The sequence below is a fragment of the Pan troglodytes genome, chromosome X, assembly GCF_028858775.2.
Source record: "Pan troglodytes isolate AG18354 chromosome X, NHGRI_mPanTro3-v2.0_pri, whole genome shotgun sequence".
Taxonomy (NCBI): domain Eukaryota; kingdom Metazoa; phylum Chordata; class Mammalia; order Primates; family Hominidae; genus Pan; species Pan troglodytes.
In genome coordinates this window covers 20631447-20649000 of record NC_072421.2, presented here as the reverse complement: position 1 = coordinate 20649000, position 17554 = coordinate 20631447, and the positions used below count along the sequence as shown (strand labels likewise).

Genomic DNA, 17554 nt, shown 5'->3' with positions numbered 1-17554 from the left:
CCTTCCTTCCTTCCTTCCTTCCTTCCTTCCACCCTTCCACTAAGCCCTACCTAATAGAGGAGATTCTAGGGACAAGGATTTGCCTTGCCCTTTCCCCATCCTCTGTTGATCATCAGATGATACTCAGGAGAACCAGAACTTGGCAGGAATTGCAGTATGCAGTTCTGATATTTATTAATGCTGTTTTTCTAATGTGATGGAACTTTCTCATGCTCACTTTCTGTTGCTCAGCCTTTCCTCTAACCAGTGGCTCTTGCTTGGGGGTCCCATGACCAGCAGCACCTGGGAACTTGTTAGAAATGCAGATTCTCAGCAGGCCTATTGACCCCAGACCTATTGACTCAGAAACTCTGGGGATAAACCCCAGGATTTTAATAATTCCTCCAGGGGATTCTCCTACCTGATCTCTCAGATTTGAGAACTATTGCTCTAAATGGTCCTGATAAGAATCTTCCTCTTTAAATTCAGATTCACTTAGCTTTGGTTAAGGACTTACTGCATACTAGTCATTATCCCATAGACTTAGAGTGATCTGGTGATGTAGGTAAGCTCATCCCCATTTTATAGGCAAGGAAACTGAAGCCCAGGACTGAAATGTTAGCTCAAGGTCACAGGGATAAAAAGTGTCAGGCAGAGGTGGGATTTGAATCCTTACCTCCTGATTCCAAATCTGAGATCCTTTCTGTTTCGTCATATGAAGGAACAAAAAGGTACACACAAACACGAGGCAATACTGACCTATTCAGGACTAACCTTAAATAAGACTTGTGCACTGGACAAGTTTTGTTTTCTGTATGTATGAATCACCCCATTCTGACTTTTTGGGGTTCCATAAATCCTCTTCTCTTAGAACTTGCTTATCATCTATTTCTCATCGTCTCTCCAAAAGTGGGTGATACAAAGTGAGTGTGTCTTTCTCTCAGGGACAACTGTGTTTTCATCGGCCTCCTCAAGGTCTGAAGGAATGAATCTCCAGTGGTGGGATTTGGAGCAGCTCAGTGGACTGGGGATGGATGGCAGGGGTAGTTTTTCTAGAGGCCACTGAAAAGTCCAGGGGCAGGTCTGGCTTTCAGTGAGCACTCATTCCCTTACAAGGGTGCCCCCCAGATAGCTGATCAGTGGTCAGGCTGGTTCAGTGAAGCTCACTATTCTTTGTTTTCATTGGTCCCCTAGTAGAGAAGGGACCACTTTGTGAGGTCCTTCTGGCATGTGGGAAATCTACCGTAACCCACCCAATACTTAATTCACTCTAGGATGAAAGGTTTCAACACTTCAGTTAGGTCATTGGTTAAATACTTTACGTTAAACCGTATAATGAAATACTATTCAGCCCCAATCTCGAGTGGCTGTACTTGAGGCATCACATGGCAGAGAAGTTCTCTTCCTTCCAAGCCCCAGCTTTTATCAGGCAGACTGCCAGAGTTGGCCATCATCGTTTAATGGGCCAGGGTCGTGAGGACTGGACTCTGCCAAGGCATGCATACTCACGATTGTGGAGTCTCAGGCCAAATACAAGAGCACAGTTAATAGCTAATACAAATCTAAGACTTACAGGAGGTAAAAATCCCCCTTTCTGCTCACAGGTCCCTGGAGAGGCAGTCTCTTAGCAAAGTGCTATTCAGAGAAAAATTATGCAGAGGAGGCTGAGATGTGGAGAAGCCAGATCCTCATCTCATCCCTCTGGTATAGACAGAAGGGATAAATCCAGATACCTATTAAGTGACCTTTATATGTTTCTAGTAAGTGTGACATAAAGGAGCCTTTCCTGATCTTTAAGTCATGGTTACTCAGTTGATGATGTCCTAAATTAATTTTGCTTCTGTGTGTATTTTTTTAAGCCATGACAATTGTATCTTTTTGTTTTAGAATGGGCCATGATTAGCCCAGTTCCTGGAGCACCTCGGGGTTGGGTTTTATGAGGGCAAAAGGGTGTCATTATAACTGCTAGCTCAGGCCTTCTCCAGTGGAGATAGGGAGAGGAGTTGGTATTTGCAGTGTCACGGAGGTGGTGGGGAGTGCAGAATTAGAGCACCTTCACTGCAGCAGCAAGGACAACTTTATGAAAGTAACAATTTGGGTAATACAGGAGAGTGTTTTTGATAAATACTGTTACGAGAGAAGCCGAAGCCTAATGGTTGTTTTTCTCTTCTGGTTAAAAATTACTGGGTTCTGCCTCCCTGCCTCCTCCACCTAAGTAACTCTGGGAACGCATGGATGCTTTTTTTTTTGTGGCCAGAAGGTTCTTTACTCTTGCCTCTTGAAAATTTTGAAATATGCAATATTATCCCAGATTACTATATAGCAGAAAAGCGTCACACTATGTAAAACAGTTGGTTCCCCTTTAAGAAGTTCTAAGATGAAAATGCAGCTTTGCAAAATAGATCTCAGTGTCATGTATCACCCCAAAAACTCAAATTATATTTGCATTAAAATTTTCTCAAAGCAAAATGTTTTATGCTTTTAACTAGAAAGGATGCTCTTGGTTCTGGAGCAGAATTCCAGCTCTCCTGGATAGGGCAAAATGGCTTGAGATAGGCCTCAAGGAGTTAATGCTTATTGGGCATTATTCCTAGGGCAGCTTCTCCCCAGGGAGGGGAGGGGACAGGACACACGGTGTTTGGGTTGAGAGCCAGTGCTAGCCTAGCCGCATTGTTTACTCTCCACCTACTCAGAACACGCTGGTGTGGCAGAGAGAGCACGTATGCCTGGGTTTTGGATGCTGAGCACAGAAAGCCCCATTTGGTGACTCACACTGTGCACTGAGGCAGCAGGCAGTGTGGTGGGGCTGGGTAGTTAATCTTGTTAACACTTGCCTTACACGAACTGTGTAGGAACGGCTGGAGGCGATGATGCGCCGGTCCCTGGAGCGCACACAGCAGCTGGAGCTGAAAAAGAAGTATTCGTGGGGAGCACCACTGGCCATTGGACCCGGAGGACATGATGGTGAGTGTAGGGTTGCCCCTGTATTTCAGGTCCTGGGTGGGAAATAATGGAGCAGGCAGGGGATTATGGGCACCACTGGGTGTCTCCAGGATCTGGGGGATGCTTTGCACAGCTTTTCAGAGGCACCACTTTCAGATGTGATGTTTAAAACTGCCAAGATTCCTATGCATGCATTTGTTATGAAGGGGATCTGTGCATTCTTCTTGATAGCAAACAGCAGTTGACACAAAAACTGGGCTTTGAGGGAGAGCAAAAGAGAAGACTTTGAACGCAGAGCCCAGTGAGCCGGGCCCAGCTGGCAAGCCCAGGGATGTTCTGACTTCAGGGGAGGGAAACGGCAGGAGGCTCTGTCACTGTTCCAGATGCGATCAGGAAAAGCACAGTGGCAGTTATCCTCCAAAAAGGGCTGGACTATTTCCTGCTGCATTTTAAATTTTTGTTGCTTTTTCGACTTTGTTTCAAGGTGACTTATTTCATTACCAGTTCAAACTCATCTTTAAATTTTCAAATGTATAATTTAATATATGGATTGTTACTAGTCTCTGGATGGCTTTTCCTTCTTTTCAGTGTCTCACTACATTTCAGCGATCTTAGCATTCTATTATGCAGGAGGTGTGTACTAGCTCTATCTGAGAGCAAATGGATTTGTGTTTACAGGACAGTTCTTGACTTTGCTGTATTGTGCTTTTCACCTTTGGGCAGTAAATATACTTTATTTTTTTCTTTTTTGAAAAGTCAACAACCCATTTCAGTTACTTTTTCTAATTTCCTAATTAGAAACTAAGAAGCAACAAGAAATTGGGACTTTTTTCTTTTACCTCTCTTTGCTCTGATTTTTTGCTGTGTAGGTGAATCAGAAAATACCCCACCCCCTCCTCTAGGTTTAGCAGCCAGCACCCTCCCTCCGGATGCAGGGACCACTGCCGCAGCTGCCGAGTCCACCAACGGTATATCCGAGCATCACTGTGCCATAGCATTTTGTGATAACTGTTCTGATCATCCTCCCCCATCACCATGTCTGCGTCAAGCACTTTTACAATTGGTTTCTTAGTCTGGCCTGTCACAATTTTTTTTTCCTAGCAATGTGAATGACATACCCATATTTCTTTGTTCCTCTGTCATTATAGAGTGGTGCATGCCTTACATCTTAGTGCCCCGGAGACATTTCATCCTCAACTCACTAACGTCTACCTTGAAAATCTTGTCAGTGTTGGATTTCTGCACATTCAGATCTTTAACAATCTCTTCATCATCTGTTGTAGACATTAAGTAGCAGGGCATTCTGATTACTTCTGGTTACCAAAACCTGTAATCACCCGGAGTTCTGAATGGAAAACTTGGGCTTAGTGTTAAAGTGATAGATTCCTGGAGAGGTGTTTGAGAGGGAGTGGTAGGAATTTTATCAGTGCTAACACTGGTAATCCAAATAATTAGATAATTTGGCTTTGTGCTTGATTTTATTTAATAGGCTGTCTGTTTTGTATACAGGCCTGGGAAACTCCCCTGGTCTAGATCAAGAACAGAACTAGCCAAACTTTGTTTCCATTTAATAATGACTTTAGAAATTCAATCCATCTTCAACTGGCAAAAAAAAAAAAAAAAAGCTGTAAAAGGGATGCAATATTTACTAACAATGCGGAAGGTCATATTAGCAGTAGGAATCAATATCCTTGGTTTCTGACATTCCTTTGACAATGAATAATCCTTACTGGGGGTGCTTCGTAACGGCAGTTTTGCTGCACAAGCAGATTTACCTCTAGTGTGGGCACTGGCTTTCCCCCTAAGAAAGGTGCAGGGGGGCTGGGCGTGGTGGCTTGTGCCTGTAATCCCAGCACTTTGGGAGGCTGAGGCAGGCGGATTGCTTGATGTCAGTAGTTCGAGACCAGCCTGGCCAACATGGTAAAACCCCGCCTCTACTAAAAATACAAAAATTAGTCAAGTGTGGTGGCGGGTGCCTGGAGCCCCAGCTACTCAGGAGGCTGAGGCAAGAGAATTGCTTGAACCCGGGAGGCAGAGGTTGCAGTGAGATCGTACCAGTGCCCTCCAGCCTGGGCAACGGAGCAAGACTCTGTCTTGAAAAAAAAGAAAAAAGAAAGGTGCAGAGAGGTGGAGTAATCACCCACTGGGAATCAGCACCCAGGGCCCGGGCCAGGGTGAAATGAGTGCAGTACTTGACTAGAGCATACAATTTAAGGGAGTGCCAAAAATCTCAGTAATAAAGATAAAATAATATCTTAATGTGATATTTTTTAAAATCCAAATTAATGCAAAACAATCCATAATAAACAACAAATTTCTAAAGACTGGTGCCATGCTGAGCACATCAGAGCCTGAAGCAAAAGGGAAAATGTGTACTCCTATATACGTGGTTTTATTAATTTCTAATGTTTAATTTTTTCAAAACATTAAAGTAGTTTAAAATATGGAAAAATTGAAAAGTAAGAGTATTAAAACTCATATAATTTCAACTTTAAATAGTTTTATTTCTACACAAATCAAATTTATTGTACTTTTACTTCAGCTTTAGTTAATTAAAAATTATCGGGCCAGGTGCAGTGGCTCACGCCTGTAATCCCAGCACTTTGGGAGGCTGAGGCAGATCACGAGGTCAAGAGATCGAGACCATCCTGGCCAACATGGTGAAACACTGTCTCTACTAAAAATACAAAAATTAGCTGGGCGTGGTGGCATGCACTTGTAGTCCCAGCTACTCAGGAGGCTGAGGCAGGAGAATCACTTGAACCCGGGAGGCGGAGGTTGCAGTGAGCCGAGATCGTGGCACTGCACTCTAGCCTGGGAGACAGAGCAAGACTCTGTCTCAAAAAAAAAATTATTTAAGATTGTCATTTGGTCAGCAGAAATTATAGAACATCGCAGTTCTTATGGCAGTTCTCATGGGAAAACACGATGAGCAGAGGAGTAGATTTTGAAAATATTATTGACGAGTTTGCTTTTTCTACAACCAAGAGCACACATTTTTCTTTTGGCCTCAGGCTCTAACTTAGCTTGACAGGGCACTGTCAGCATCTCTTTGTTTGCCGTCTGAAATAATGACTGGAACGTAATAAGAACACCAAACTCAGGGTCGCCTGTTAAAATCCTAACCTCAAACAGTTAAAGCATTTGCAAAAGGACCATTTTGATCTGTCTCTTACTAAGTAAGAAAAGGAAAACCAACTGCTAAAGAGGCCGTTCTGCTTTAAATACAACTCTGAGAGGACGGATTTCATCTCTCTCCAACCTGAGCTACAGATAACCTTCATAAAAGAGTCGGTTTCAGCAAGCGGTGACAGTCAGACCATAGGGCGTTTTCCAGTGGTGATTTGTCTCTGGGTCCAAGTTGGTTTTGTTTTTGTGTGATGTGAGCATGCTCAAAAATCCCTAGACAAAAGAAAATGATTTGTTGGTGGGATTAACAGGGCTTCAGTTGAACAGTTGAGTGAGGTTGAACATTTGAAATTGAAGATGACAACACAGTGAAGAAGTTGCAGAGATTTTGCTGCAGACCAAGGGCTGCTGTAGCCTGGTCATTTCTAGAGTAGGATAATGAGATGCCAGGATGATGAAAGCAGAGCATGCTGTGCCACAACATTTAGGAGGTGCGTGGATGAGGACAGGAAGGACACTTCGGGATATGTGTTTCTTGGTTCTACAGTAGTGTGATGAATACCAATGTCTTTAATGCATTTCTCTGCAGCATGTGACAAACTTTCAACATCAACTATGAGTTTGCCAAAGCCGACGGAGCCTCCCATGAGTAAACGCCTGTCTTCGTCCACCGTGGCAATATCCTATTCCCCAGACCGAGGCAAGTGAACATGTAGACTTGGTCTCTCTAGTTTGTTTCTTTTCTGGTGTGAGCATCTTAACGTTTGTCTTTGTGAGAGTCTCCTCTTGAGCCTTCTGCAGATACCATCATTGTCCTAGTCTTGTGGTCTGAATGTGGGAGCTCTAGGGCCTTGTCAGTGGGACTTTGGAACGTGGCACGGCTCTTTAGAGCCAGGTCGTTGTTGAATAGAGGTAGGAATTAATGCAGTCTCCCAGTCTGAAAGAGACTGTTCTGTTTTCCACATTGCATGTAGGAGTTATCCTGCCCAGGAATTAATTAACCAGTGGGCAGATGTGACCATTAAAGTAACTGCCTGGTCAATGATGGAATACAGTTGATTAGCCAGAAAGAGCAGAATTGATAAGTTATAGTTATATGGGAGGCTTAGATATGTGAAAAAATGGGGTTCTGCAGTCATCTGTGGTTTATAGGCCTGCCCATTTTGTAGATGAAAAGAGAAGCACAGAACTAATGAGGCCTCTAAAAGAGGAAAAGGTTGGGTGGCGCTCTGTTTTGAGTTAGGAGATGATGTGTATGGGACGTGTGCCAGTTCCAGAACCTGAGTAGATTTAACACGGTCTGCATTCTCACAAAGGCTCAGATAAGTCACTGAAAGTCTGTTTATACCTTTCAGAGTATACAGGTTAAGGAAATGACGGAAGCTCTCCATGCACTAAATGTTTATTCTAAAGCAACATTGAAGAAGTATCAGGTGCCAGTGGAGTGTTTAGCACAAGTTATCACCAAGGGCAGAGCAAAAGGCTGGTTGCGACTTGGCAGAGGCTGGTGTGCCTTCCTGGTTGTTTCCACTGACATTGACCTTGTACCTCTATCCCAGAGGCATATTATGTGTGTCAGAGACCCTATAAGGTTCATAACGCTACTGATCTGTGATGCAGTTCATGGTAAGCACCAGGAACCTGGAAGTGATGAAGAGCTGAATACAGAGTGAGGGAAAAGTTAATTCATTGCCATATATAATACATTCAAAACTGATCTAAATATTTTGGTCATTGACTTCCAGATTATGAATACTACTATTTGTCTTTCATTAAAGCTGATAATCAGTTGGCTGTTTGTATTTTTGTGCCTCTCACTTAATTTTTACCCTTATTGACATGTAAAAAGTATGAAAAGATATATTTTTATACTATTACAAGATGACATTTTATTTAAAAATCAGTGTGTTATGAAATGCTTCTTAGCGCAGGACCTAAAACAAGTGTTTTATAGGCATAATTTGTTTTCTACTTGGAGTAAAGGTTTTTTGGTTGTTGTTGTTGTTTTTTTTTTTTTTGAGACAGGCTCTCTGTTGCACAGGCTAGAGTGCAGTGATACAGTCTTGGCTCACTGCAAACTCTGCCTCCCGGGCTCAAGCCATCCTCTCACTTCAGCCTCAAGTAGCTGGGACTACAGGCGCATGTCACCATGCCCAGCTAATTTTTTTGTATTTTTTGTAGAGACGAGGTTTCGCCACGTTGCCCAGGGTGGTCTCAAATTCTTGAGTTCAGGTGACCCGACTGCCTTGGCCTCCCAAAGTGCTGGGATAACAAGCATGAGCCACCATGCCTGGCCATAAATGATTTCCTGAGTCCATATTACATCTGGGAGGTGGGCTAATTCTCTGAGTGATACAGGTTACTGTACTGCAATAGCATATTGAATGGATTTTGGTACCTAGTGACAATTAATGCACTCTCCCAAACTCTAAAGGACACATTATTTGTTTTATTTTACGATGACAAATTCCAAATCCATCCTTTGTTCAAATATTTTTATTTTCCATGTTCTGCCACCCAAAAGTTAATTTGCACCATGCATTGTGTTGTTTAAATGTTTTATTTTGTTTTGTTTTAATTTTGCTTTTTAAAATTTTCATTTGATTCCATCCCTCAGCTCATCACATGCACCTTAGTCCAATGGAAGCCATTCTTGTTTCGCGACTGTTGACACCCACACAGTCTTCTTTAGCCAGAAGCAGAGCTTCAGTCATGCTCTCTGGGCAGGCCAATGATTCAGGTAAAAGAGGCTAAGCTGGTAACACCAAGGAAAATGCCCGAAGAGGTGTTGGTCAGCCTAGGATTTACTCCTGAATTTTTGGATTTTGCTTCCTATTTGCTGGCTTTGTGAAAAGTCTTCATTGGTTAATAACGTCTTATACCAGTGTTTTGCTGTTTTATGTTTCTTTTGAGTGTCACAGAGGTGAGTAAATTATCTTATGAGTGAGAGCATGTTCTTTAGGGGAAGAAAACCCCACTTGATGAACTCTGGAGGTTAGTAGACTTTTCTTAAGAGACGGTGTGGCAAAACAGCCTGTAGACCAGTCTGGGGTGTCCCATAGCCAGCTCTACCACTCACTAGCTCTCACCATTGAGGGTAAGTTAATTAACTTCTTTAAGCCTCAGTTTTCTCATCTACAAGATGGAGCTATTTTAAATTATTTTGAAGATTAAATGAGAGAGTGCATGCAAATGAGATAGCACAATGATTAGCACAGAATGAAAGCTAGAAACTTTGAGAAGTTTCTAGCCTCACTACTCAAAAGGTGGTCCATGGACCAGCAATGGCAGCAGCATCTAGGAGCTTGGTTGGAAGGCCCCACCTAGCCTGCACACTGAAGTCTGAGAAACACTGGACCAGACCATCAAAGCCCTGCCTTTATCAAAGCAGATCAAGTCATCATGTCAGGATTTGTGGCGGCTGGCATTCTCTTTGTTTCCAGATGAGCAGCACTGTGTCCACCTAAGGTCAGGTCTACTCTCTGTTCTCCAGATAGTGTACTCAGTTGTGATGATACATAAATGAGATAAAACTTCTGCCTAGTTGTAGCTGCTTCCAAACAGTTATACTGTTTCTGCAAATAAGTTGTACAGATAGCTAATAAGTTCATAAGATGCTCAACATCATTAATCATTAGGGAAATGCAAATCAAAACCATAGTGGGATGCCACTTTACACCCACTAGGATGACTAGAATTTTTTTAAAAGGGGAAATAACCACGTGTTGGTGGAGGTGTGGAGACACTCTTCCCTCACACACTGCTGGTGGGAATGTAAAATGATGCAGCTACTGTAGAACACGGTCTGACCGTTGCTCAAAAACTTAAGCATAGAGTTCCCATACGACCCAGCAATTCCACTCCTAGGTATACAGCCAAGGAAATTAAAAACATATGTTTGCACAAAAACTTATTCACAATAGCCACAAAGTGGAAAGAAAATATGATATACCCATAAAGTAGAATATTATTCAGCTATAAAAAGAAATACAGGCCAGGCATGGTGGCTCACACCTGTAATCTCAGCACTTTGCGAGGCCAAGGTGGGCGGTTCACTTGAGGTAGGGAGTTCGAGACCAGCATGGCCAACATAGTGAAACCCCATCTCTACTAAAAGTACAAAAATTAGCTGGGTGTGGTGGTGCACACCTGTAATCCCAGCTACTCAGGAGGCTAAGACAGGAGAATCACTTGAGCCCAGGAGGTGGAGACTGTAGTGAGCCGAGATTGCACCACTGTACCCCAGCTTGGGTGACACAGCGAGACTCCATCTCAAAAAAAAAAAAAAAATACAGATACATGCCACAAGATGGATGAACCTTGAAAATGTGCTAAGTGAAAGAAACCAGTTGCAAAAGGCCACATATTGTGTGCTTCTATTTATGTGAAATGTCTGAAATAGGAAAATCCATGGAGATGGACAATAGATGGTGGTTATCAGAGACTGGAGGAGGGAAGGAAGGGGAGTGACTGCTTAACGGACAAAGTTTATTTGGGGAATCTTGAAAATGTTTTTAGAAGTAGACTGTGGTTATGGTTCCACAACCTTGCAAATGTAGCAAAACCTCCAAATTGTATGTGTATATGTATACGTATACATATACGTATACATATATGTATATATATGTATATGTATTTAAAGACAGGGTCTTGCTCTTTTACCCTGGCTAGAATGCAGTGATGTGATCATAGCTCACTGCAGCCTCGAACTCCAAGCCCTCCTCTCACCTCAGCTTCCCAAGTAGCTGGGACTACAGGCACACACCACCATGCCTGGCTAATTTTTTGGATTCTTTGTAGGGACAAGGTCTCACTATGTTGCTCAGGCTGGTCTCAAACTCTTGGGCTCAAGCGCGACCCATCTACTTTGGCCTCCCAAAGTTCTAGGATTACAGGTATGAGCCACCATGCCTGTCCTGTATACTTTTTAAAGGGTGAATTTTATGGTATATGAATTATGTATCAAAAAACCCTAGCAAGTAGGAAGTACCCCATTTCGAGAATAAGGAATATGTTGGGGTTCCCTAAGAGCAACTCCAGGATCAGTGATTTGCTAGGAAGACTCACAGGATCCCCAGTGAAAGGATGCAAGCAAAGTCAGCAAAGGAGAAAGACACATGGGACAAAGTCCTGGGAAGACCAGGCACAAGCTTGCAGAGTCCTCTCTGGTGGAGTCACTCAGGACGCCTTTCACCCCAGCAATGAGTTACGACAACATATATGAAATGTTGCCAACCAGGGAAGCTTTTTAGAGACTCAGTGCCAACGGTTTTTACAGAGGGCTGGTCACATGTACTCCGTGCCCAGCACATACCCAAATTCCAGGTTCCCAGAAGGAAAGCAGGTATTCAACATACACCATGTTGTTTGTTTATGCCCTGTGAGCCCCTCAACAGTTAAAGGGGGATCGTCCTAAAATGTAAGTTCCCAGGTGCTGGCTAAAGGCTAACCTTGTAAGCAGGCCTTAGTAGGGACAGCAGTCAGGCTTGCTATGTTAACTCATTTTTGCACAGCTCACCCACTTGACCCTTGGCCAAGGTGTCTTTACAGAAAATTTTTCAGTAGGGCCCCACATAGCGGGGGGTGAGACCATCCTGTAGTATTGATCTCAGTTATGTCCTTTAGGGGTTCTGGGACTTAGCAGTTAAAGCAAATCTCATTAACCAGAAGGTCTGTCTTTTTTTTTCTCTCTTTCTTTTCTTTTTCTTATTTATTTATTTATTTATTTATTTTGGAGACAAGGTCTTGCTCTGTTGCTCTTAGCCACGCTGGAGTGCAGTGGCATGATCATGGCTCACTGTGGCCTCAACCTCCTAGGCTTAAGTGATCATCCCACCTAAGTCTCCTGAGTAGCTAGGACTATAGGTGTGTGCTACCACACTTAGCTAATTTTTTTTTTTTTTTTTTTGTAGAGATAGGGTCTTCCTATGTTGCCCAAGTTGGTCTCAAACTCTGGGACTCAAGCGATCCTCCCACCTCGGCCTCCCAAAGTGCTGGGATTACAGGCTTAAGCCACTGCACCTGGCCTTAGAAAGGTCTGTTTGAGGCAGCCAGGTGGCCTCCTCCATCAGTTGCTGTATGAATCTTTTTACCTGGCCTGTGGCATCAGCTCAGGCCCAGAAAAGCTCTGGCCAGTAAGTTGAAACTGATCTGAATGCCTTCCAGGCCTTACGCCGTGTCATGATAATCGTGGCACGCACATAGGAACTATGATCCCCAAGGGCTCATGTGGTTCCCTGGAAAAAAAGAGTTGAAGATGTTAGGGCACACTAGCAGGGTATCATTGGTCAGTCAGTCCCCAGTGTGGCCTCCCACTGTGGTGACTGGTGCCTCAGGATGCTCAGTCCAGTGCAGGTAATTCAGCTCAGTCCCAGGTTTTATGGGGGCTGCCTGAGGCCATCAGTCCCAAACAGTTCTACCAGTGACCCTACTTCATCTTCCTGGCAAGTGCAGATGGCATCTGGAGGTGTTCTGTGGGGACAGGTAGGAACTGGCCCCACTCCTGCTGGCTCATAGTCATGCTGTCACATGCCATCTAGGCTCAGCCATGGGTCTGAGTCCAAGGTGCTTTCAGCACAAGGAGTTTTCCTTCAGGAAGGAGAGCGCTTCCAGGAGCAGTTATGGAAAACAGAACACAAATGTCCTTCCGTATCCCTGTATCATTTTTACCCCAGGTGTTGGATTATGTTGTTTTTCTCCATGTCCTATTCAATAATCAAAACTTTACATTTTCTTAATCATCCCCTACTCTCACCCAGACCTTTCAAAGAAAGGACAAAAGCATTTCTTAAAACCCATTTTTATCCAACTTAACCAGAAAGATATATTGTGTTCAGGTATTAGGCTAAAATCCTAAGTTTTCAAAACGTTTTAAAGTAGGTTTGTATCACCTCTGAGCCCTTTCATCTTGATCATTTTATCCAGTGAGCAGCCTAGAAAAGATCAATCCCTTTCCAGTGACAGCTGCATTTAACAAATTGCTTTACTGACGTGTGTAGTGAGAGAAAGGTAGAGGAAATATAGTCAGGATCTCAGTCTATTACAAACTGCAGCTACTCCAGAAAATTAAACACAAAGCATCAACAGCAGTGACACTTTCCCCAGAGGGGATGGAGTTCAGTCTGTCAGGGATGGCTGAAAGAGTCACATTGCCTGTAATGTGACTTGGAGCTTTTGTAGGAATCATGTGTTGGGAATATAATCAGACTCTGCATCAGAAATAATAGAGCCAATGAGCAGCTTGATTGTGGATGGTCCCATCAGAGAACAAGCCCTGTCTTGTGGGCACTTGTATGTGACCCAGTCTAGCAGCATCCAGAATCTTTTTACAGTTTTGGGCCCCATGAAGGGCATTCTATGTTTGTAGTGGTCCCTACTCGATTTTTAAAACTCCAGAAGCATGTCTTTTTCTAGAAATTGCCTGTCTTTTCATATCTCCCCTTTTTAAGAGGCTCCATTAGACAAAAGTCATAGCAGAAAAATCTACTACAGAGACTTGTTCTGGTTCTAATATTTGGAGTTTAAATTCCAGCCTACCCACTGCTGGCAAAAAGCAAGGAGGTTGTGTCTAACTCTCACTTGGAGGAGAAAACAAAAACCAAAGGCATCACTTGGGCTGTGCTTTTTCCCTCACTTTAGCTAGCATGCTACAGTCAAAAGCAGCCAGGGGGATCCATCAAGCCAACTCTCTTGGAGCTGTCTTGGTCATCTTTAAATTCCGTAGGTCACTTTTACCTCTCACAACAGCTCAGCTGCTGTTTTATACCATGGATAACTTCATAGCCACCCAGGCATCACAAGTTTGTTCTCCACCCTTTTGTCCTTTTCCCAAAATGTGATTTTACCACGTTTCAGCAAATCAGGGTCATTCCAGCAATTCCCATTTCTGACACTAGTTGTGCCAGAGTTCCCCAAGACCACCCCAGGTTTGATGACTGGCTAGGAGAACTTGGAAGAATCAGCATAGTTCCACGCATGGCTGTGACTTATTTTTTCTTTCTTAGCTTTTTTTTTTTTTTTTTTTTCGAGATGGGGTCTTTCTCTGTCACCCAGGTTGGAGTGTAGTGGCGCGATCTTGACTCACTGCAGCCTCAACTTTCCAGGCTCAAGCGATCCTCCTGCCTCAGCCTCCAGAGTAGTTGGGACTACAGGAGTGTGCCCCCATGCCAAGCTAATTTTTGTATTTTTTGAAGGGCTGTGGTTTCACCATGTTGCCAAGGCTGGTCTCAACCTCCTAAGCTCAGGTGAGCCACCATGCCCGGCCCATGGCTATGATTTATTATAGCAGGAGGAAACATGAAAAAACTAGCAAATGGAGGAGGTGCATGGGACTAAGTTCAGAAGTAACCAGGTGTGGATTTCCAAGAGTCTTCTTCCAGTGGAGTCACATGGGACGAGCTTAATTCCTCTACCAACACATTGTAACAACATGTATGAAATGTTGCCAGGCTGGGAAGTTGGCTAGAAACTCAGTGCCCAGGGTTTTTACTGGGGGCTAGATATGTAGGCATCCGCTCCCAGGCACATACCCAGATTCCACACTCCCACAAGAAAAGCAGATGCTTAGCATAAACCATACTGTTTGTATAAACAGTTTAGACACCCATCAGTTAATGGTGGGAACCCTCCTGAAATCTAAGTTCTCAGATGCCAGCCAAGGGCCACCCTTATAAGCAGGCCTTTCTAAGCACAGCAGTCAGATCTGCTATGTTAACCCTTTTGTGCACAAGGAAATCGATGTTTAGAGAGGTTAAGTAACCTGCCCAAGGTGATCCAGCTGTTAGGTGGCAGTGCTAGGTCTCTGTGGCTCCAAAGTACAGACTTTTAACCCCTGAAATAAACTTGAATAAACTTGACTCTTGAGTCATAATGGGAGCCTTTTTAGGGTAAGATCCATCCTGTGTACAATAGAAAAGTATGATATTGATTGCCCAGGTCATATTTTAACAGAAATGTGTTCTTCCCAACTCTCTGCTCTACTTTTTCCATCTGTACTCTCTGTCCTTCTGGCTGTTATATTGTAACTTTCTAGTATTCCATGTCTGTCCTCGTTTAGCTCCTCTTGGCCCTCTTAACCCTTCTTACAAGTCTTCACCCACTCGAAACATTGAGAAGAAGAAAGCTACATCTACGTCTACATCTGGTGCAGGAGATGTTGGGAAAGAAGCCCTTTCAGGAGGAGAGGCCTCTCTGGTAGGTTTAAAACCACCCACCCACTCACTCCTCTAGACTGTGTTCTGTCTGATGGTGTGATTACTTCTGTGCTTGACCTGGGCTGTCTGTTTCCATCAATCTCCTGGGACTGCTTAAAGCAGGAAAGGGTAGATTTAGTTCAAAATTTTACCCAACCTTTGAAAATCATTTAACTTTTTGCACCCTCTTAAGTCTTAGTACCTTGGAGCAAATTCTTAATGATGTCCTTGTCACAGCCTGCCCTCCAGAGGACAGGAGTCAGAAGGAATGTTCTAAATATCCTCTGTCTTCCTCGTTACGGATATCTGATTCTGGGTCAGTCTTGCCTGTGCATCTAAGTGGAACTGAGGATCTACGTCAACTTTTACCTACAAAAGTAATCATTAAATATTCTTTTGAGATGAAGTCTTTTTATGTTGCCCAGGCTGACCTTGAATTCCTAGGCTCAAGTAATCCTCCTGCCTCAGCCTCCTGAGTAGCTGGGACTACAGGCACATGTTACTATGCCAAGCTTAAACATTTTTGATGGCATACTGGCACTATCAGTAAATTAAATGTTGAGCAGGCACCCCCAATTGTGTCTATTTATTTAGAAATTACACAGTGCCATACTACTTTTGTTAGTTATCGATTGCTACTTAACAAATCACCTCAAACCTTGGCAGCTTAAAATAACAAATATCTATTAATTCATGGGTTCTTTGGGTCAGAAATTCAGAGTGACTTAGTGGTTCTGGTACAAGGTCTTTCATGAGGTGTGGTCAAGATGTTGGCCAGGGCTGCATCATCTGAAAGCATGTCTGGGCCTCATCTGAGACGGCTCATTCATGGCTGTTGGCAGGAGGCCTCGGTTCCTCACTGCATGGGCCTGTCCATAAAGCTGCTTGAGTATCCAAATGATGCCACAGCTGGCTTCCCTCCAAGCAAGCTATCGGGAAGCTGCAGTGTCCTTTAAGTAAGTCACTAAGATGAACCTACACTCAAGGGGAGAGGAATTAAGCTTCACCTGTCGAAGGGAGGAATATCAAATAATGTCAGGACTTATTTCAAAACTACTGCATTTTATAATGCCATATTTTCTTTTCAAATCTGTTGTGGCTCTTAGAAGTGCATGTTTTAGACTCTCGGATTTTACTATACAGTGGATTAGTGTTGAAAGGGATTGATGGATGTGAGTGTGGGGGCCAATTGAGGACTTGCTGCAGAAAAGTGTGATAGGGAGAGAAGGGAGCTAACCCTTGTGGAGCACTTTCTGCAGGCTGGGCACTGATGTCTGTTCCCTTCTGCCAAAGGAGGTAATGGGAAGACCTACAGGACTAGGTGGGGTTGCAGACCCATTATACCATGTATACCATCAGGGGCCACAGCTCACTGTCTTGGATGTTGTAACCACATTTTTACCCACCTGTAATTTTTTTGTAGTGATTTTACATTTTTATACTCTTTTCAGTTCCTATATGTCTAAGACCATAATATGGTTCAGTTGTTAACTCTTTGAAAGATAACAAGGAGAAGGAAATCTTTGCATTTTGAGGCTGATTTTTTTTAACTGGATAATGCAAATGTGATGACCTCATCCTGCCTCCCCGCAAAGATGCCTGTCATGTGAAGCGTTACAGCTTCATATCGATCCCTCTGAAAGAAAGCTGTGCATTGTTCCATCTGGGGTATTAGTCTTATAAATTGTGGAAGTAGTGCCAGTCATGGACTGTGGCTATCCTGTGTCCCCTACAGGTGGAGAAGGTGAAGCGGGGGCAACGAACAGCAACTTCTCTTCCCGTTGTGAACTTCGGGTCCCCTCTGAGAAGATGCGAGTTTTCTGGAGGCATTCCTAAGAGACCATCTTCTCCTGTGATATCCAAGTAAGCATCTCTCCCCTTTGCCAGACAGTCTGACTGTCATGAGTCAGTTTGCTAGGGCTTTGTGCCATCCAGTGTTGCAGCTCCTGCTCCCCCGTGAGGCGTGGCCAGCCAGAAGAGGTAAGTGGGAGAAATGCTGGCCTTGGAGTTACCTGGCTTGACTCTCTGTGTATCTTCTGGGTGAAAGATCCTTTGCTAAGGGACCCCAGTGCGTAACAGGGCTTTTATTTACCAAGATGATGCATTCAGCATTTTCTCTTTAGGTCCATGAATTCCATTCTGCTTTTCTGGTATTCTTTTTCCAGTTGCATTTGGATTTAAGTGATTGCATTGGGCTTGGGCTCCTCCTGACATTCTCCCCCACCTTGTTGTCTCTCTCTTTAATAGAGAGACAATAATAACTTGTCAGCCATGATCAACAGTATTTTAATGAAGCAAATATATATGTGTGT

At 43.6% G+C, this 17554-nt stretch overlaps 1 protein-coding gene across 15 annotated transcripts in view; it reads left to right on the top strand.

Moving 5' to 3' along the window:
* Positions 1 to 17554, top strand: part of MAP7D2 (MAP7 domain containing 2) — a 111394-nt gene that overhangs the window by 58692 nt on the left and 35148 nt on the right. For 3 of the 15 annotated variants that reach the window (XM_016942857.3, XM_054676725.2, XM_016942862.3), the window contains 6 exons: positions 2832 to 2943; positions 3792 to 3890; positions 6641 to 6751; positions 8669 to 8791; positions 15083 to 15243; positions 16978 to 17105. In XM_016942857.3, the coding sequence (XP_016798346.1) occupies positions 2832 to 2943; positions 3792 to 3890; positions 6641 to 6751; positions 8669 to 8791; positions 15083 to 15243; positions 16978 to 17105 (734 nt within the window). Of the gene's footprint in view, positions 1 to 2831; positions 2944 to 3791; positions 3891 to 6640; positions 6752 to 7367; positions 7678 to 8668; positions 8792 to 15082; positions 15244 to 16977; positions 17106 to 17554 lie in introns of those variants that run through there. The other 12 variants (XM_016942859.3, XM_063803954.1, XM_016942870.3 and 9 more) reach the window with 10 other exon arrangements.